This window comes from Motacilla alba, chromosome 20 (assembly GCF_015832195.1).
Source record: "Motacilla alba alba isolate MOTALB_02 chromosome 20, Motacilla_alba_V1.0_pri, whole genome shotgun sequence".
In the NCBI taxonomy this organism is placed as follows: domain Eukaryota; kingdom Metazoa; phylum Chordata; class Aves; order Passeriformes; family Motacillidae; genus Motacilla; species Motacilla alba.
The window spans coordinates 12,128,320-12,147,719 of NC_052035.1; the positions used below are offsets into that span (position 1 = coordinate 12,128,320).

The 19,400-nt window shown below is 46.6% G+C and overlaps 1 protein-coding gene across 1 annotated transcript; it reads right to left on the reverse strand.

Annotated features, from left to right (window-relative positions):
- Positions 1 to 4,409: 4,409 nt before the first annotated feature.
- Positions 4,410 to 18,155, reverse strand: NPEPL1 (aminopeptidase like 1). The gene is made up of 12 exons (XM_038159293.1): positions 17,960 to 18,155; positions 16,947 to 17,132; positions 15,594 to 15,764; positions 12,966 to 13,055; positions 12,221 to 12,302; positions 11,901 to 12,043; positions 11,274 to 11,351; positions 8,679 to 8,779; positions 7,933 to 8,056; positions 7,414 to 7,590; positions 6,659 to 6,769; positions 4,410 to 5,299 (listed from the first exon to the last, which is right to left on the reverse strand). Exons 1-12 carry the CDS (start codon positions 18,107 to 18,109, stop codon positions 5,141 to 5,143), a joined length of 1,572 nt encoding a protein of 523 aa, XP_038015221.1. The 5' UTR covers positions 18,110 to 18,155; the 3' UTR covers positions 4,410 to 5,140.
- Positions 18,156 to 19,400: the final 1,245 nt, after the last annotated feature.

Consider the following 19,400-nt stretch of genomic DNA (forward strand, 5'->3'; position numbering starts at 1 on the left):
CCACACCAGGCAGAGACCAGAGAGAGAGTGACACTGCATTCCCTTCAGCTGAGGGCTTTGCTCTACTCTGCAGACATGAAGGGAATTCCCTCTGATCCACAGACATGGATAAGCTGGAGCAAGTCCAGAGGAGGCCCTAAAGATGCTCAGAGGGCTGGAGCTCCTCTCTGTGAAGACAGGCTGAACGAGCTGGGGTTCTTCAGCCAGGAGAAGAGAAGGCTCCAGAGAGATCTTAGAGCCCCTTCCAGAGCCTAAAGGGGTTCCAGGAGAGCTGGAGAGGGACTTGGGACAAGGGGAAATGGCTTCAAGTTGAAAAAGAGCAGATTTGTTTAGATATTGGGAAGAAATTCTTCCCTGTGGGGGGAACCACCTCACAGCTGGAGTTGGTTTTCCAGTGAAGTGTGGCTGCCCCATCCCTGGAGTGTCCAGAGCCAGGCTGGACAGGGCTGGGAGCAGCCTGGGATAGTGGAAGCTGTCCCTGCCCACGGCAGGAGGTTTGGAACTAGACAGTCTTTAAAGTCCCTTCCAACCCAAACCATTCCATGATTCCTTCATGGAGGACTGGCCCAATCCAATAATTCCTCCACGAGTATTTCAGACTCATGGTCTCATTGCTGGCAGCCTCCCCTACACTAAATTCTCTCTGGTGCCTGGAACAGCTGCTTATTCCTCCAACTCGGGCCTTTGAGATGTAAATAGTGTAATCTGACTTCAAGAGGCAAGGAAATATTAGCAGAATTTAATGTAAATATTGTATAAATCATCCCAAAATAGCACGGCCACGGGATCAGCCAAAGACACTAACTGAAAGTTAAACAGACTAAGTAAATATAGACTAAATATATTCCCCTCCTGGAATTGCCACTGGAATGGATCCAGACAGGAAATAGGTTAAAATACAGTCTTGTGGCAGTGATATTAAAAAGCCATTGGCCCGTTTGGTGACATTTATAATGAATTTTATGTACTCCATACATTTTTAATACACGCCGAGTTAAATATTATCAAATCTATAAAAAGATGATGGAAAAAAATGTCTGGTTTCATATGGGTGGACGCTGCCTGGAACTCTCTCTGTGGGTTTTGTGTAAGAGAAGTGTTTGAAAGGAAACATGAAAGGGAAAAATAAAAATCCCTGCACAGCAGTTTTGGAAAACTATTGCTTTCCCATCCAGAGCCCAGAAGACATCACATACCGAGGCAACAGAATTTCCAAGACACAAACCACAATGGGGACGGAGGAGGGAGATGTACTAATTCCAACCCTTCCACATGCAAATGGCAAAAATCAATTTAACTGCCTGGTGTGCCTTTGTGCAGCTTCAGGGTGGGTGCAGTGCAATGCAGAAGGGCCCTTTGCCTGGATGGATGCTTTTCCAGCTGTAGCAAACGTGGTCAGTAGTGGCTTTGTGCACAGGTAACTAGAAAATAAAACATGCCCTGACCCACCTGGAACAGCCTTGGAACACAGGCGATTGTCTTCATGTCCCCAAGACTATTTTCCAAAAACCTCCTTTGTCAGAAGTTTGTCCCCATTACAAACAGGATGGGATTTCTGTGCCTCCCTCTCTGCCAGGCCCAGGGGGAGCAGGGGTGTTGATCTCTCCACACCCAGCTCCAATCCAGAGGCTACAGGGAAGGTCCAACACACCCAAAGGGAACCCAAATCCCTACTGCGCCTTCCCAGGGTCAGAACTTAGCAGAAGTTAATTCCTAAGGATTGTATTGCCCAAATCCATCTTTCTGGAGCAGCAGGTACAAGTCTGGTGACGTCTCTGTTGCCAGTTCCCAGTTCAGCCAGCACAGTGCCCAAATGGGATAAAACACACTGTTGGCTAAATTTCCTCCAGGCAAAGCACAACCAAGGCAGAAAAGGCCCTTCCTGCAGTAAGGTTTACAAGCTGAACACATCGCAGAGAGGTTTTTCCCTGACTGAGCACCAACTTCACTTTAACAAGCAGACCAGCAGATCAGCCTTGTCCTCCCAAGTGTGCCAGGCATTTCACAGCGAGCTGCTGCCCAGGGGGATGGTCTGGACCATGGCAGAGACACTTCTTGACTCGCCTGCTGCCTGTGTCAGCTTCTGCTGGGCCATCCTGGGAACAGCAGCACAGCCCCAAGGAGGAAATGAGATCTCCTGAAGAGCTGCATGAGCTCGTGGTTGCCAACCTCCTCTTAAAAGCCTTCCGGCTCCCAGCGGCAGAAATTTAAGCTCTGAGACCTACAGAACCCCACCAGGAGGCACCTCCCTGGCTCTGTGAGGCTGTACTTGCTCAGGAGGCAGCTGAGGAGGGGGAGGACAGCTGGGAACCTGCAGTTTGGGTGTCCCCAAGCTGATGCTGAGGTGACCTGTGAAGGGTTGGTCAGGGCTTGCAAAGCTCTGCAGGTGCTCCCTGCCCAGCGTGGGAGTTTTGGTGTTTAAAGTTGCTGAAGTGGTGCCAGAACACACTTCAAGTGCAGACCTAAACCCAGAGGTCAAAGCCCTGGTGCCTGGAAGTGTTTCCTGTAAATATTTGCTGCTCTGCCACACGGAAGGGCCTGGGGAGCTTTCTGTGTCAGAGATGCTGGGACGCATGGTCAGGGTGGCTTCTGGAACCTGCTCGCCCCAGGGGCTGGCAGTGGTGGCAGCTGCAGGGACACATTCCAGCTCTGCTGCTCAGCACGGGCCTATCCTTGTTTTGGTAACGACCCCACCCATCAATTTCTATGTATTTGCCATTTGTAAGGCAGCTTTGGGATCTCCCCTGTTGAAGATTGCTTCCAGGTCCAACACCAGGATACCTCAGGGCAAAACCAGGAGTTAAAATTGCCCAGCACCCAGGAACAGGTGAGTAAACTAAAGGAACTGAAATTCCACTCATTAGGGGTTGAGAAACATCGTGAGCCTGATGGGAATGCTCTGTCAAACACAGAGGAAAGAGAATCATTTATTTGGCAAATTCAGCTCACAAATCACTGTCTAGTGTAGGCCCAAAGCTTGTGCTCTGGAGAACAGACCTTTTATCAAAACAGAAGGAAATAATAATGTACATGAGGAACAGCAAGAGATTTTATTACAGATTTGAAAGAGCCTTGATTTTTATTTTGTATCTCTGATACAGAGGAAGCATCAGACATTTTTATTATTAGGTGTTGAATTCATTTATTTTACTGTCCTTCAGCAAACCTCAGCTGGTATTCAGGTTTTGATTTCCCAAACATCTCATTTGCTTTTCAGGTTTTTCTTAATAGATTTCTTTAATATGAGGTACTTAGTTTTAAAAACGGCTTCTATTAAATGCCTTCCAAATTAAATCCAGCAGAATTATTTGCCTTGAGACACAGCAAAATTGAAGAATATGATAATCAGCCATGAAAATCAAACTTCTCTGTTATCATTCAGTGAATAACCTCAGAATTGAGCCTCGTGCCACAAAGCCACAGGCCACTTTTTATGTAAAAATCTGGCAAAACACTAGCTTTCAAAATTAGAACTGATTAATTTGAAGAATGCTTCTACAAGATTGGCATTGAAGATGATCAGAGCACTGAAATTAGTGCATGTTTCTATTTGCTTCAATGCTGAGTCTGTAATAAAAATAACTTCATCAACACATTTCCCACAGCAGGTTTTGGTACCAGGTAGTGCTTTATACCCAGTGTTAGGAATTACCAAGGGCAGAACTCATTCAGATACAGATTTATTGAAACCCAGGTGGGACCAGGGAGCCAGAACAGCAAGGGGGAAACAAATAGAGGAAGTAAGGAAGTTCTGGGGTTGCAGGTTTTTTTTTTAAAGTTACATTTTATCTATCAAATAGGGCCACGCAATCAGAATGAAACACATTCCTTCTCCCTTCTGCATTAAGCTTTCCAAGAAGTCTTTAATCAGAAAGACTATTGGTGTCCCTCAGTGTTGGAACTCCAGCTAAAACCAACCCCAGTTCTCCAGAGATCCCCTCAACAGGGAAAGGGACAATCCCTCACAGCTCAGTCTGATTGATCTGCAGAGCAGCCAAGGGGGTGCTGGGGGGAATTTCTCACCACTGACGCTGCTGGAGCCAGGAAATGCTCCCAAAGGCTGATGCTGGAGCCCCAGGACAGGACTCGGTGTCTCTGTTCCCAGCCCTGTCACTGCCATGACATCAGCTGGGAGCAGTCACTTCCCGTGCGTGTCCCAGCCAAACCAGGGCCTGGAAGCTCCCTGTGGCTTGTGCAGAAACTCACACTGAGCTCCCCTGACTGCTGCTGAATCAAATGAAGTGAATCAGAAAGTTCTGCAGGACTGCCCCAAAGCACTGGCTGCAAGCTGTTCCCCTCTCAGCTCCGAGTGCTGGGAAAAGGAATGTGAGCAGGGCAATGATGGTGTACACAAAGTTTTGGAGCACTCAGTGTTCTCAGAAATGTAAATAACACCACAAAACACCACATGGGATATGTAAGCTTCTTTAATAATTATAAATTTATTAAGTGGCAAGAAGCCACTCTGCTTTGTAAACTGATTTTACTCAATCACAGTCCCTCTATTGTTTTCCTCATTTAACATGAATACATTCTGTAATTTGTATGTGAAACAATTACACAGAGATATGTTCTGAACCCTTCTTGCTGATTTTACTGGTCAGAACATTAAAACATGCAGAAACAGCACCTATAGGCCTTTTCTCATTACATCTCCTTTGCTGCTAAGCTAAACTGTCTCTGAATAAGCCAAGTCTACTGAGTTTTTTTCCTTGTCCTGTGTTCTGAGATGTAGTGGGGCCTGCAGAAATGTCTGAAAAAACCTCACATATAATAAGTAATTCAGAAGGCTTTGTAAGCAATAGCTGCAGTTGCTTCTTCAGACTAGAGAGAGATTCTCATGCATTAATGCACTTAGTTAGGTTTTGTGAGGAGCTCAGAGGAGGACATGGCCTCTTCCTGATATAGTTAGTTGAACCTGGACTCTGCACCACTGATATTGTTCAGCAATTGTGTGCACCAATAATTTAAAAAAAAAAAAACAAACTAAACAATACATCCGGCTGTTTTTATCAGAAACAAGTAATAAATCTTATCATGATAATAAAAAAAAAGAAAATTTCTGACATGTGACATTTCATTGCTTGAGAACAGATCAGTGCAAAGTGAGGTGACCCCAGAGGGCAGGGCTGGGGCTCTGTCAGACCAGGCGCCGTCTCTTGGAGTCCCTCTCCATCTCTTCAGGGGGAGAGTCCCCATTGCAGCCCAGGGGGGACACCAGGTTCAGCAAAGGGTCTTCAGAGGCCCCTCCAAACAGGGACAGCAACAAAGCCACGCCGTAGCCGGTAGCTCGCTCACCCTAGAACAAAACCAAAACCACACAGTTCACACTTGGAGGAGTTGGATTCGTTCTAATTTGGCCACTGATCCAACTGTGAGAGCTGTGGTGGTCAGCAGCCACAGCCAGCCCCTGTCTGTGCTGCTGTATCCTCACCAGCACTGGAATCTGTCCCAGCTGGATTAAACTAACACATGAGAACAGAGCTCCCACTGAGCTGTGGGTAGAGAGAGCCAGCATTGTTCAGGGCAGGGGATCTCCCACCCAGCCTGAGCCTGGATTTGGAATATGAGCTGAATAAACTGGTTTAAAAAAAAAAAAAAAAAAGAAGCAAGTGGAGTGAATTGGTTTGGTTTTTAGAAAAAAAAAAAAAAAGAATACACACAAGTTCCACCAAAGGGAACATATTTTTGGAAGGATGATCAATTCTGGTCAATCATCTTAAAAAAACATGGCTGAAAATGGAAGGCTGGGATTATTGCCATGAACAGAGACCAGGCAAGTTGTCAATGCTCACAAAGATAAAGATGTCACTGATTAAAGTGGCTGTTAGAATATCCTAAAACCAAAACGAAAAATATGAACAGATGAAACTACCAAACCAAGAAACTCACAACAGAGACGAGCCAGTGACGAGCCAGTGCTTTTCTAAAGGACCCTTCTCCACCTATTTCTGTTCCTCTGAGCTGGATGGACCCAACCCAGAGCTCCTGCAGGCAGCAGCAGGTGTGTTCCCAGGTGTGTGTCCCCCAGGTGTGTGTCCCCCAGGTGTGTGTCCCCGGGTGTGTTCCCAGCTGTGTGTCCCCAAGTGTGTCCCAGGTGTGTGCCCAGGTGTGTGTCCCCCAGGTGTGTGTCCCCCAGGTGTGTTTCCCCCAGGTGTGTTCTCCAGGTGTGTGTCCCAGCTGTGTGTCCCCAAGTGTGTCCCCCAGGTGTGTGTCCCCCAGGTGTGTTCTCCAGCTGTGTGTCCCCCAGCTCTGTGTCCCAGCTCTGTGTCCCCAGCTGTGTGTCCCCAGCTGTGTTTCCCAGCTGTGTGTCCCAGCTGTGTGTCCCAGCTCTGTTCCCCAGCTCTGTGTCCCAGCTGTGTCCCAGCTGTGTCCCCAGGTGTATTTCCCAGCTCTGTTTCCCAGCTGTGTGTCCCAGCTGTGTGTCCCTAGCTGCATGTCCCAGCTCTGTTCCCCAGCTCTGTGTCCCAGCTGTGTCCCCAGCTGTGTTTCCCAGCTCTGTGTCCCAGCTCTGTGTCCCCAGCTGTGTTCCCCAGCTCTATGTCCCAGCTGTGTGTCCCAGCTGTGTGTCCCCAGCTCTGTGTCCCAGCTGTGTGTCCCAGCTGTGTGTCCCAGCTGTGTGTCCCAGCTGTGTCCCAGGAGGGGCAGGGACACTCACGGCGTGCACGGGAGCAGCGATGTCGATGTGCACCCACACCCCCGGCCAGTCGAAGCCGATGTGGGAGGCAATGAAGAGCCCAGCACAGGAGCTGGGGCTGTTGTCTCTGTCCTGTGGAGCAATAAAAATAGAGTTGGTCTCACCAGCAGAGAAAATGTAAAGGTTCATTCTGCCTAGAGGAAAGACAGATACACAAATCTCATTCGAAGCTATGAAATGGCCCAGAACAGTCCTCCAAACCAACTTCACTGTAAATCCTTGACTTAGTTCCTAGCAGCAGGGTGGCCCTGCTCAATTCCTCTCCTGCCCACACTCCTTTCTGCAGTGCTTTTGGAACCTCACTGCACACTGGAACTCTCAAATGCATCAAAAGCAGCTGCAGCAATTCCAAGGCTGCAGTTTCTGGTCCTCAGTTTCTGGTTTCTGCAGTCCCAGCTACTTTCACTGCTGGTGATGTATGAGCTGAGGAATGCCCATCTTGATCTCCTAAAAGTCTCCATCCAGGAATTCAGCATTCATTTAGGGCCATGTTTAAAAGGCAAACAGCCCAAAGACACCTTTGCAGCAGGTCACCCTGTTTAAAACTGACCCTAAAGATGCCTGCAGAGCCCCAGGTGAAGCACCCTGAAGACCAGGACAATACGGGCCAGTTCTAAAAGGTGTCTCCATGAAGAGCTTTCAGCAGGCCAGCTCGTTGTCTAGAAAACACATCTTTTTATGTAATAGAGAAATCTAAAAGAAAAAAGAAATCTTACTGCTACAGAGTTCTTCATATCAGCTACAGCAGAGGTAAATTCACTGAAGTGGAGCTCAGGGCAGTACACCAGAGGATGGACCAAATCTCCACAGTTCCTGCCAGCTTTAACACAAGCCTTTTCCCACTCTTCATTATTGGTAAGGACAGCAGCATGGTATTTTCCTGTAGCAATTCCCTGGTGAGGTAAAGGACAAAAGCAGAAGTCACCTTCCACCACTGCTCATCAATACAACCTTGTATAAAACAGAACAAGTGCTAGAAAATAATGGTGTTAAATTTGTACTCTTGTACCACTCTGTGTATGACTTGAAATGGAAGCTATTTCCTGGAGAAGAAAATCCTGATCACTATTAACAAATCAGTTCTGGTAATTATAAATGGAATTGCAAACATGGAGTACTGGCCTGCTTGTATCAGCTGCTGATGTCATCAGAACACCACTTTAAAGTATGCAAAAGCAAAAAAAGTTGCATGAAGAACAGAAGAGAAGCTGAGTTGTGAATGTGAAGTGCTGTACCTGAGCTCCAGTAAGAGTGGCCATGTCCAGAATGATGTCAGCCCCAAGGTCTTTGCAGGCGTAAGCGACTCCATCAGCCAGGATCAGGCGCCCTTCTGCATCAGTGTTATTGATTTCCACAGTTCTGGGAGGAACAGAGGCCATGTCACACTGCACTGCTTCAGCCTGCAAGTCAGGACTCACCTGTCTGGACTAGAAAACTTCAGACAGCAGCCTCAGACCTCACGTGCTTCTCTCCTTTGACTCTGCAGGTCTGTAGGGCTGCTATTCCCCAGCTCCCAGCATCCAGACAGAGCACACAAGGAAAAGGGAAAGGACAGTGCTGCCCTCGTGGCAGGCTCTGCTTGTTGAGCTTGTGTGATGCTGGGATTCTACAAAGCACTGCCTAAGAAGTAACATCTGTTCTTAAAACAGATTCTCATCCCCTGGTGGCCTGTCTTTGCTGGTTTGTTACACAGTGCAGCAGCAGATGGACACAGAAAACTGGTTCTGCTACAAAAACCACCTAAATTCTGACTGCTTTAAGGGAAGTGCAGCTCATGATATCCATGGATTTTGATATATCTCTACATACTCCACAGGAAAATCTAAGCACACTTCAAACTCACTACTATGGATGTCTGAAGTGCAATTATCAATATTTAGGGAAGCTGATTTATAGACAGCTTCACAATCTGCATGGCTGTCAGATTAACAGAAAAATGATGTTTTTTCTGTTTATGGGAAAGGGATAGACACAATCTTACTTTCCAGAGTAAAGAACATGAATGTCATCAGGTCTCGTTGCACGTGGTCCCACTGCGTTCTCAGCCAGACAAAAAACAGCATGAAGATTGTCCTTAAACCCCTGTAACAACAAGAGGAGAGAAAAGGCTTTTGATTCACATCAAACTGATCCATTGGGACTGAAATCAGTGAGGGATTAAGACTCCTTGACAGCAATGCTACAGTTTTCAAAGGAAATCTGGTGGAGTTTTTGGACAGGTGGGTGGGTGTTAGTTGGGTTTTTAAAATGTGTCATTCTTGATGGGAAGCACAGAGCATTTTTAACCTGTTTTGTTGTGTTTTTTTTTCCTTAGCCTCCACTCTTCTAGTTTATCTCATAATGTTTTAATTTAGGTTTAAAGTCAAGGGCTTATGTGGTTATGGATGGTATTTTAAAATGGATGATGATTCTGTTATTTATACAGCAGTTGTACTGTGTGGAGGGATTCTAGGAACAGACAGGGAGTCAGCAGCATTTAACAAATGAAAACATTGTTCCTCCTTAACTGGGATAGTTAACAACATCAAATTCTGGGGGAAAACCTGGCTCTTAATCTCTTGATAAAAGTCTGTGGCTGAAGAAATCTGGGCTTGCTGAATCAGCTCATGTTCTGAAGTCTAAAGGGCAAATCCATCAATCAAAAACTTTCAAAATAACAGGCAGCATTTAGAAGCCAGAAAGTAATTCCAGTTTCTAGCCCAGCTGGTGGGCAAACAGCATTGCTGGAGATGGACCTTCCCTCCATGACCCAACTATTCAGTCTCACTGCACTGCACTGCATTTTTCTCCTCCAAGAGAGACATGTTGTTAATCTACTGTCAAAAAGTGAAAATCTATTTGCAGTATCAGCTGCCTTTTCCTGAAGCTCATTCTGCCTGCAGCTCTTCAAAAGCAGGATTCACTAGTCTAACATGCAGGATTATGTTAACAATAAAGAAATCAAAAATTTAAGTCAATCTTTTTCTCTTCTCCCTTGTGTTGGAAAGCTCACAATGGAGGAAATGCATCTTTCTAGGAAAAACCACTTGTTTAATTTTGCCATTCAAAGCCTTTTAAAATCATGTTGTAAAACTGTTGAACAGCATGCAGGCAGATATTTTATGAAGATGGAAAATAACCTCTGCCCCTTTTCCCACTGAGCTTTCTATCCAACACACATTTCCCACTTCAGTCTCTGTGACAAAGCATAGCTCAGTGAAACCTTTTCCCCTTTCTTTTATTCTTGAAAGCATTAAAAAAAAAAGACTTGAAATAGACTTTAAATAGCATTTAGAGAAAAGACTTGAAACCAACAAATTCTTCCCACTGCCTGTCTAAACATATAATCTGCAGGGATGTCATTTACAGGTCTTCTCACACGAGCCTGTAAAATGAGGCAGTGAGTTCATTCTTTTGTTTTTACATATAAAGATGTCTCCAGGCTCAGCCAGTCCAAACACATCACTGGCAGTTTATTCACTGTTGCAGTAATTGTGTATGAACTGACAGATCACTTGTGCTCACATCTACTGTGACTGTGAGTGGAACTTCTCTCAGAGCAGGCAATCACACACAGAAGTACTCTGGAAATAAGGCTGAAAGGATGTCCCCCATCCATGGCTATCCCAAAGCTCTACATTCCAGCTCTTGTCCCTTGCAGACCTCTGAATAACTTTCTGAAGGATTCAGTTATGCAAGGTAGTTATTCTGCCTGAGATGCAGCTCACAAATCTGTTTTCAATTTTAATTCTGAGCAGATAACTGTGAAGTTTACAATCTTTCCACATCAAACATGCTGTTAGGGCCAAGGCACAGAGCTAGACTATTGAGAAATGGGAATTTGGCACTGATCAGCCCCTGGACAAAGCATCCATCAGATCTATGCATTAATCTGTAGCAGTAAATATTTTTTGAACTTTGGATACTCCTTGGAGGCAATAGCTGCTCTGTCAGCAAGACTCAGTCAGTGGATTTGTGGAGAGGGCAGAGTTTTATTGGCAGCAGCCACTTTTCCCCAGCTTGCATTGTTAAAGTGCAATAGGAATATTTGTAATTCTTCATATTTCAGTAACTGGCTTCTTCTCAGCTCCCCCACTACTTTGTGGCCACAGAAGCAAACCAACAAGCAGCTCCTGATGACACTAGAGCTGCTATTTACCCACTAGGTTAATATTAGACCTGGCACAGGATTTGGAATATAGAAAGACTTCATATCCCAGAGTCACTCATCCCCTTCTTTGCTAAGGTGACAACAGCTGCCCCAAATCCCACAGCTTAAACAAAATCAGCACTGGATAACTCAAGCATAGACCTGATTCAAGGAACTACAAACCACTCAGTCCACAGAACAAACTCTGAAATTCAAGGAAGACCCTTAAAAAAAAATAGCACTCGAGGAATTTCTCACAATTCTCAAGATCCCAGTAAAGATGTGAAATATTTTCCTGAAATAGCAGGAAGAGCAGAGTGGCTCAAGCTCCCTAAGAGCAGTGGCAGGTCAGAACTTCAGGATTAGACAGGCCTCTGTCTCTGGGAATATATCCAAGCTCCTTGGCAGTGCTGGGATACATGATATCAATTAACACATTTTACTTACTTGCTTTACAGTGGCTTTGAAGGCACCCAAAATAGCAGCTGCTCCACCACAGTCTCGCTTCATTCCAGGCATAGTAGTCTGTTTAAACAGAACCACAGAATTTTTTTTTGTCTTTGAAAGAGAATTTCACAGTAATGCCTACTAGAACCAGTGTTTCTGATGCTTCTGAGACTGGTTTTGACAGTGCTCAGCTGTCATCAACACAAACAAGGAACATGTGCCTCTGCTTATTGGTGGTCTTGCAACTGAAAGATACTAAACCTGGGCTGCTAAATTGTTACAAAAGTAAAAAAAACATTGTTTACAAGTTTCACACTAAGGCCAACTCCAATGGCTTTTGCTTCTATCTTTGAAATCAGAAATTAAACATCTTTGTTCCTACTTTCTGCCTTTCAGCAGGCAATATTTAAAGGGCAAAATATCATGTTGCTATTGAATTGTTCTGCAGTGGTCTTTGAATCCCATTTGGTCTTCTCCCCTGATAGCTTGTGTCCATATGGATGACAACAGAGCAAGCCTTTAATTCAACAAAAAGGTACTTTTGTTTCCTACAGACATTATCTGAACTGCTTCCATCAGAAAAGAGCAGCGTAAGCCAAGGCAGCAGCAGAACAAGGGTTTCTGTACCTTTCCCTTGATGCTGAGTCCTCCAGTGTCATACACAATACCTTTGCCCACCCAGGCAATGGTCTGTGTGGCACCATCGGGGGTGTGGCTGAGAACTGCCAGGGCTGGAGGATGCAGAGCTGCCTTTCCAACCCCATAGATCCCTGGAAAACAGAGAATTAAACCTGTGGGGAAGAAAGACTGCAGGGAGCCCCTGTGGGTATTTTCTTGGAATGCTACGGGCAATGAAACAGTTTCAAAAACGTGCAAATGAAACATCACAGTGGCAGAACATTCCAGTCATCTGCTAAGAAAAAACTGTAATACTCAACAAGATGTACCTCCAAAGCCTCTCTCTTTCAGCTCCTCATCTCGGATAATGGTAGGAGTAATCCCAAGATCCTTGCCAACTTTTTTGATTTCCTTAATAATTCAAAAAAAGGACATTGTCAATCAATCATCAGGACACATTTGAGCCTTTCCACACAAATGGGCACCCAGTGAAGGGGTTTTTGTGATTTTTGCATGCATACACAAACAAACATTCACAATTTTGGGAGTGGTGCTCCTTTTCCAATGGCTCAATTCCACTGACACATCCTTGACTTACTATGGCACGAAATATAAATTTGACCTTTAGACTCTGCCAGTAAAAGAAATCTTCTGAGGTAAAGGACAACTGTTCACTCTACTGGATCATGATGTAATAGGACAGGAATAATTTCACTCTTAACAGCTTTCCAGATCTTTGTGATAAAACTCATTTGGAAATATGTCAGCTGTCCCATGATTTGAGTAACTCTGGTCACCATCAGGTTTAAGACAAGAATCCAGTGCTGTGACCAAATGAAGAACTCATTTTTTCAGCTTCCCAGTGCCCTACTCCAAGCTGTAAACTCTGCCTCCTTCCAACCCTGCACAGTTCTATGAAACACGAAAGGCCAAAGGAAGAGCCTGAGCACCCCGGTTGGATTTTCTTCCCCCTGCTGACACACAGCTTGCACTGAGAGACAGCAACACTAGGGCTTGATTACAGCAGTCTGGAGCTCCAATTAGCAATTGTCACTCCTCAGGTGCACGACCAACCTCCAGGAAGCTGTCAGTGTTCATCTCGTTGCACGGGGTGTCCACGATGCGCGCGGCCAGCCGGACCCCTTCGGTGGCACTGGCCAGGCACTGCAAGCACAAGAAGGGACACCTGAACGGGGCTGGGCTTTGGCACAGCTCTGCATTTACCCCTCTGCAGCCAACACCAGATGTGTGGTTCCTCTGGAGCATGTTAATGCTTAACTGCCACCACCACAGGCACGGTTAAACAGTGTCAGCCAAGCTAGCCATTATTTTTTGTATGTGTCCAGCTTATTTTACTATGTGCTTTAATTTCTAAGCAGCTGTATTCTTTTGCTGAGCAAACTGGAGCTGCAAAATTAGTATCTTCCTCCATTACCAAAGGGAGACCAAGAAGGCAATGTGAAATGGAGGAAAGAAAGATAAGAGGCAGCTAATTCAGGAAGTCACAACGAGCTTATGGGCTGCTGGGGTTGGAAACCTGCAGAGATTGTGTAATCTGCAACATGGGAAACTGCAGAGTTTGTACAGGGCAGGCAGAGGGCTGAGGGAAATAAAGATTACTGCTGTGAGACATTCTATATGGCAGGCCCATGGGGAAACTGGAATATTCCATGTTTGTGTAAAACATGCACTGTGCCCTGATTTCTGTAGCAAAATGGACTGACCCTCACCTGGACTGAGCAAAAACTTATCCAAGCAAGAGTGGACAGAATCAAAATGGTCAAGCAGCCAAGGCTGTTTCCTAACAGAAGGATCCTCCTGGCAAAGGAAGGACCATGAAGACACCAGACACCAAGCTTCAACTTTTAACTCCCATGAACTAACAACTTGAAGCTCTAAGACCTGGGGGAAAGAAACTTTGTGCAAGCTTTCCAGGAGCCACGCTACACTGAGGACCACACACGGTACGAGGGTGAGTCAAGATGGGTTTCACAGGAATCTGAGGTGTTGGACACTCACTCACTCATGCTGAGGTATCTGAAGTTTGGCTTGGCCAGACCAGCCTAAGGACTCCATACATTTGTATCCCAGCACACTCCTAAACCTTGGCTTGCTTTGGAATGGGGCCCAATTGCCTGCAATTACTTCTGATTGCTTTACTGTCCCTAAAGGGGGAAGGACCTCCTCAGGAGCCAAGCTCTGTCTGGAGTGATTCCCTGTCAGGGCCATGCAGGTAAAAGGAGGTGCTCTAAGCTCAAGGCCAAGCCCCAGGGGAGCAGCATGACTTCCAGAAATAAGCTGTGCCTGTGTTTGTGTTTCCAGAGTGCTCCAGAGAACCTGGATAATGGCAGCCTTTAATCTTGCAAAGCTCTGACAATCCCTGCTAGTCCTCACCATAAAATACTCTGTACAATGCAGTAGGTGTAAAATACAACATGCCAAGGGAGAGGTTTAGATAAAAATGTCCTACCACATGCCTCTTCCATGCTCTGCATTAGCTGTCTGGTGCTGGCTGAATTTAAGGGGTGCAAACTCAGCTAAGAGGAAGCCAGTAATATTTTTGGCATTGACATCAAGGGGAAAAACGGGAGGTAGAAATAATTGCAGCTTTGTTTTTAAGTTAAAAATAACCCGAGTGGTTTGGAATCTACCTATCTGAAGGAACTATTTTTGACACCAGCTATGCTTTTTCTGATTTGGGGCATGGAAAAATGGAGTGATCAAGAGTTGTACTCTCAGCACGCCTGTCTTTGCCACTTTGCTGAAAACTGGGCTGGCACCATTTTCTGGGGCCAAATCAGTTCACAGAGTAAGGACCAAGCACACTGAAAAAAACCCAAACCCCTAAAGCTGCAATTCTGTGAATTTCAAATACAGCAACACCATACCCTTTGTCAAACCCACTGCCAAAAGTTTTAAGGGATTTCTGTAACCTCACTGACTGATCAGCTAAGGAAGCATCCATCTGTACTAAAGCACAGAACCTGGAGCACTGACAGGGAGGTCCCTAACAGATTAACTGCAAATCTTGGAATAGCTTTTAAGTTTATGGATCTTGAAGAAGAATGACCTGGCATGCCAACAGTTACCTGAAGTGGAATTTCCTCTCTGAAACAGTCAAACAAGAGAAACAGTCTTTGATTTTCTGCCATTGAAAGATGACCTGGACATACTTCACTGTCATGTACAGCTCATCTCCAAGCTGTTTTGTTTCTTAGAGTCTTGTTTCTGGCCACAGTTCTGCCAGAAAAACTCAGCCAAAGAGGTACATCCGACAGAAATAGCAGAGGCCATGTGTGATCCCTGTTAAGTGACTTTAAATGACTTCACTGTGACATTCACCTGCACAGTCACACAGCTTTTGCCTGGGTAGAAGAAAGTGAGAGCCCACACAGCAGAAGCAGTGTAATCTTAAAGGTTAAAACCAGAGTTTGCATCCGCGATACACGTGAGAGAGGAGACTTTTTCTCTATGCTGTTTGTTTGGTGTTTTCCACCCCTGAAATGTAAATTCTGAGTAACATCCTCAGCATCTGCTGCAATAATCTGTTCAGCATTTCCACTCACAGATGCTGTGAACTGATCAAGCAACCCTGAGCTAAGATAATTATACAACACCTATTCCAGAGGCAGCCTGAGACAGATGCGTTTGCACACACAACAAACTGAAGGAAAAGATGACAGAAAACCCCCAAAATCTTACTTTAAGCGTTGCCACTTCCATTGGTCCGTTGTTTTGGCCAACCAGGAAGAATTCCACTGTGACAGTTTTCTTCTCTGTGCGTCTGGAGGCGCTGGAGCGATGTGTGAACAGGGGGAAGGCCCTGGCCAGGGCACAGGCGGAGGCGAAGACTTCGGAGCGCTCACACACCATCTGCAACAGCAGCCAGCAGCAAAACACGTCACGCTACCCCCTGTGCAAGGCTGCACTCAAACATCTGTCACCTGGGGTACTGCTGGGGAAGAGGGGGAAAAGGAGCTGGGTGGGAAATCACACCGCCCAAGACAAGCTCATTCCTGGTGCTTTGCAGGGACAGAGGCAGTGTGAAAGCAGCCCAGTGAACTGGTCCGGTTCATTTCACCGAATGCACACACGAATGAAGGCAATTCATTTCATGGAAATGAATTACACTGCTGCAATTAGTTCATCCTTACAAGGGAGCTGGACTGCTGTAATTATACCAGTGCAATTAAGAAAGGTTAGCCTGCAGATCAGGACCAAAAAAGGCACGGGAATCACCAAAATGTGCTCAAAACAAACGTAACAAAGACAGGAATTCTATGAGAATGTGAAGGCAGAAATTGTATAAGAATGTGGCTAGTATTAACCCAAAAGTTCATTAACAGGTAGATTATTTTTCAGAAGTTCTTTATAGAAATTACCAATGGAAAGTAGTTTCAGGTAAACATTTTCCAAGGGTAAAAATTAAGTAGAGTTATTACTCTTGCAAATAAGTTTCCCAAGTGAAGAGTACTATTAAATTTTTTCACTGACACTGACTGTATGACTCTTCTCCAACAACCCACAAATCTGACATTAACTGGAGAACCCACAGAAACAAATAAATTCATCAGGCTCATATAGAAGATGACCAAAGAAGTCCAAGAGCTAGTGCTGCAAAGGACTCACACTGGAGCATTATTTGCATCAAGACTTTTAAAACTCATTGAACAACCCAAGCAAGGCACATCTCATGGGTTCTGTGATACAGATGTAACACCCTCCACTCAGGCTACATCAACCTCCTGAAGCATGTGCTGACATCCCAAATCCTAGTTTGGAAAAAGCCACTAATAGTTCATCCTGCATGGGCATTCCTGGTTGAAGATGTTCCACACGAATCCAGCCTTAATTTCTTCCTCCTAATGTGCTTGAGCATGCACAAGCCATTACAGTCAGGTCTTGCCTACATGCCAGTGCAAAACCACTCATGTCAGTGTAATTATATCAGTCAGACTTGTCCACCTCCAGTCTCCTTGGAGACAGCTACAACCCGGAAAAGTCGAGAAAACACTCGCCAGACATTTCACCAGCAGCATTTCGAGAGCCACTTACAACAATGCATCTGTTGACCCCCCCGGGCAGGCAGTTCCTGACCAGGCGGGTGACGAACTGCGCGGCGGACGGGCTGTTGTGCCGGCTGACCCTGGACGGCAGCGCGGCCACCGTGGCATAGTTCAGGTACAGGGGGCAGCTGTCCGTGGGGTTGGGGTTCAGCGTGCTCAGAGCCGACTGCCAGACCTGGGGAGAAAAGAAGGATTTAAAGACAAAGAACTGTGCCAGACTTTCCTTCCCACCTCGCTCCTGCTGTATTTAGGCACTTTTAAATGACAGGGGTTTAGGTGTCTGAAACAAAGAAATTGTGCACAACAACCTCTGGAGTGAAAAGAAACAGGAAATTTGACAAACCTGCTCATTAACCAGAAAATATAAACGTACTTTCCATTACGAGCATCTGCTTTAAGCCATATGAATTACAATCTAAAACCACACTGTTTAGCACACAGGCTGGTTCAGAGCTTTCTTAACTTGAGACAGTTTTCCTGGTGATAAATACGAGGAATGATTTACTAGCTCCGAATTATTATTTCACATAGCAATTTAATTAAAAACAAATAAAACCAAGAAGGGTAAATATTGTCTTAAGACACTGGGGAGCCCTGTATAAAAACCCCTGCCAAACATCTAGCGACCTAAAAGCCGCAATGCAAAACGTTTATCATCCTACCACAAGCCATCACCACCACTAAACAAACAGGTCCGCAGCTCCCACCGCAGCGGCTGCGGGCGGGGAGGGGGCTCCCAGCGCTCGCTGCAGCCGCTCCCCGATCGCGCAGAGAGGGCAAAGCGCCTTTCCCCGGCCGGGGTGGGCACGGGGGCTGCCCGGGCGGCCTCGCCGCAGCAACAGGCTCGGGCCGGCGCGGCCCGGGGGGTGCCCGGGGCACAGCGGCGCTCGGGGCCGGGCCCGGGGCAGCCGTGAGGCCGCCGGGCCGGGCGGACACGCGGCGCGGGAGCCCCGCGGGCGCCGCCGGGCTCTGAGGGGGCGCGGACCCGCGGCGCGGCCTCACCTCCTCGGTGACCCGCGGCTGCAGCTTCCCCCGCAGCTGCGCCCAGGGCAGGCGGTGCAGGTTGTGCAGCTGCCCCAGCACGAGCAGCGGGCGGCTCTGCGGGTCCGCCTCGCCCGCGCTGGCCTGGAACTCCAGCTGCACGTTCGCCATCTTCCTGCCCGGCCCGGCCGCGCCGCCCCGCCCCGGGCCCGGCCCCGGCTCCGCGGGGCGGGGACGCGCCGGTGTCGCGGCAGCGCCGGGCACGGCCGCGGGCAGCGCCGGGCACGGCCCGGGCAGGCTCCGGGCGCGGCGCTGAGCGAACAGGGCTCTCCTGGTGCCTTTTCATAGTGCCCTTACACGGTGGGTTGGAGCAGAATAAAGTGATTATTCTGATCTTTCAGTAGTTGCCAAACACCTCTTATTAATGTTTGGTCAGCGGGCAATTATCAGAATATGCTGATTGGAAGGACAGAGATCATTGAGTTCCTGCCCTGCACAGACACCCCGACAATCCCAGCCTGTCCCTGGGAGCGTTGTCCGAACGCTCCTGGAGCTCAGACAGGTTCGGTGCATGGGGAAGCTGATGCTCATTGATCGGCAGCCAGGAAAGCAGGGAAGGGCTGTGCAATCTTCCACCTACGCGGGAAAAGTGAATTCTGATGCATATAATGGAAATACACCTAAAAGAAAACAAAAAAATCCCAAAACCCAGGCTGAATTCCAGAAAAAAAACACTTCCCTAGAGTAAGGTTTTTGAAGGGACATCGCAGAAACTTTATTGAAAAATAAAAGTTGTAGGAACATCTGTTGCAGAGGTCGGTCGTGCATCCTCACAGATGGGAGAGTAACTCTATACACAGGCTCCAACTTTAACGAGTCTCTTTCCTGAGCCACAGAAAATACAGGCTCAGGGTCCAGTGCTATGCCAACACATAAGATCAGCGTGGGAGTGAGAGGACACAGAGCAATTACTTCAGGATTGAGACATTCCAAAGACTCCTCCAGGCAGCAAGCTCCCAATCATTGAGTTCAAACTCTGCTGTTCTGCTGCTCTGAGAGTCCAGACCCAGTACATTCCCTGAATCCACAGCATCTGAAAAGCAAATAAAACAGCAGGAAACACTCACCTAACCCACGATCCTGTGTTGCAACTAAAGGCAGCCGAGGAGGGTCCTGGTGAAGGGAATGGACTGAGGAAATCAATTTTACCTACAGAAACTCCCTGTGACAGGAACATCCCACCGCCACCAGCTGCAAGCATTTCTATTTGTCTGAGCTTCAGCAGAAGCTGCAGCAAGGACCTGTCTTCCAGTTATTGATCCTCTACAAGTATTCATGGAATTAAGCCAGTAAAATATAATCTTACACAATCCATCCCAATTAATATGTAAAATTATAAAGAATTCCCTGTTTTAATGAGTTTTGTTTAAGGTGGCTTTTTGGTTTGGGTTTTTTAAATAGT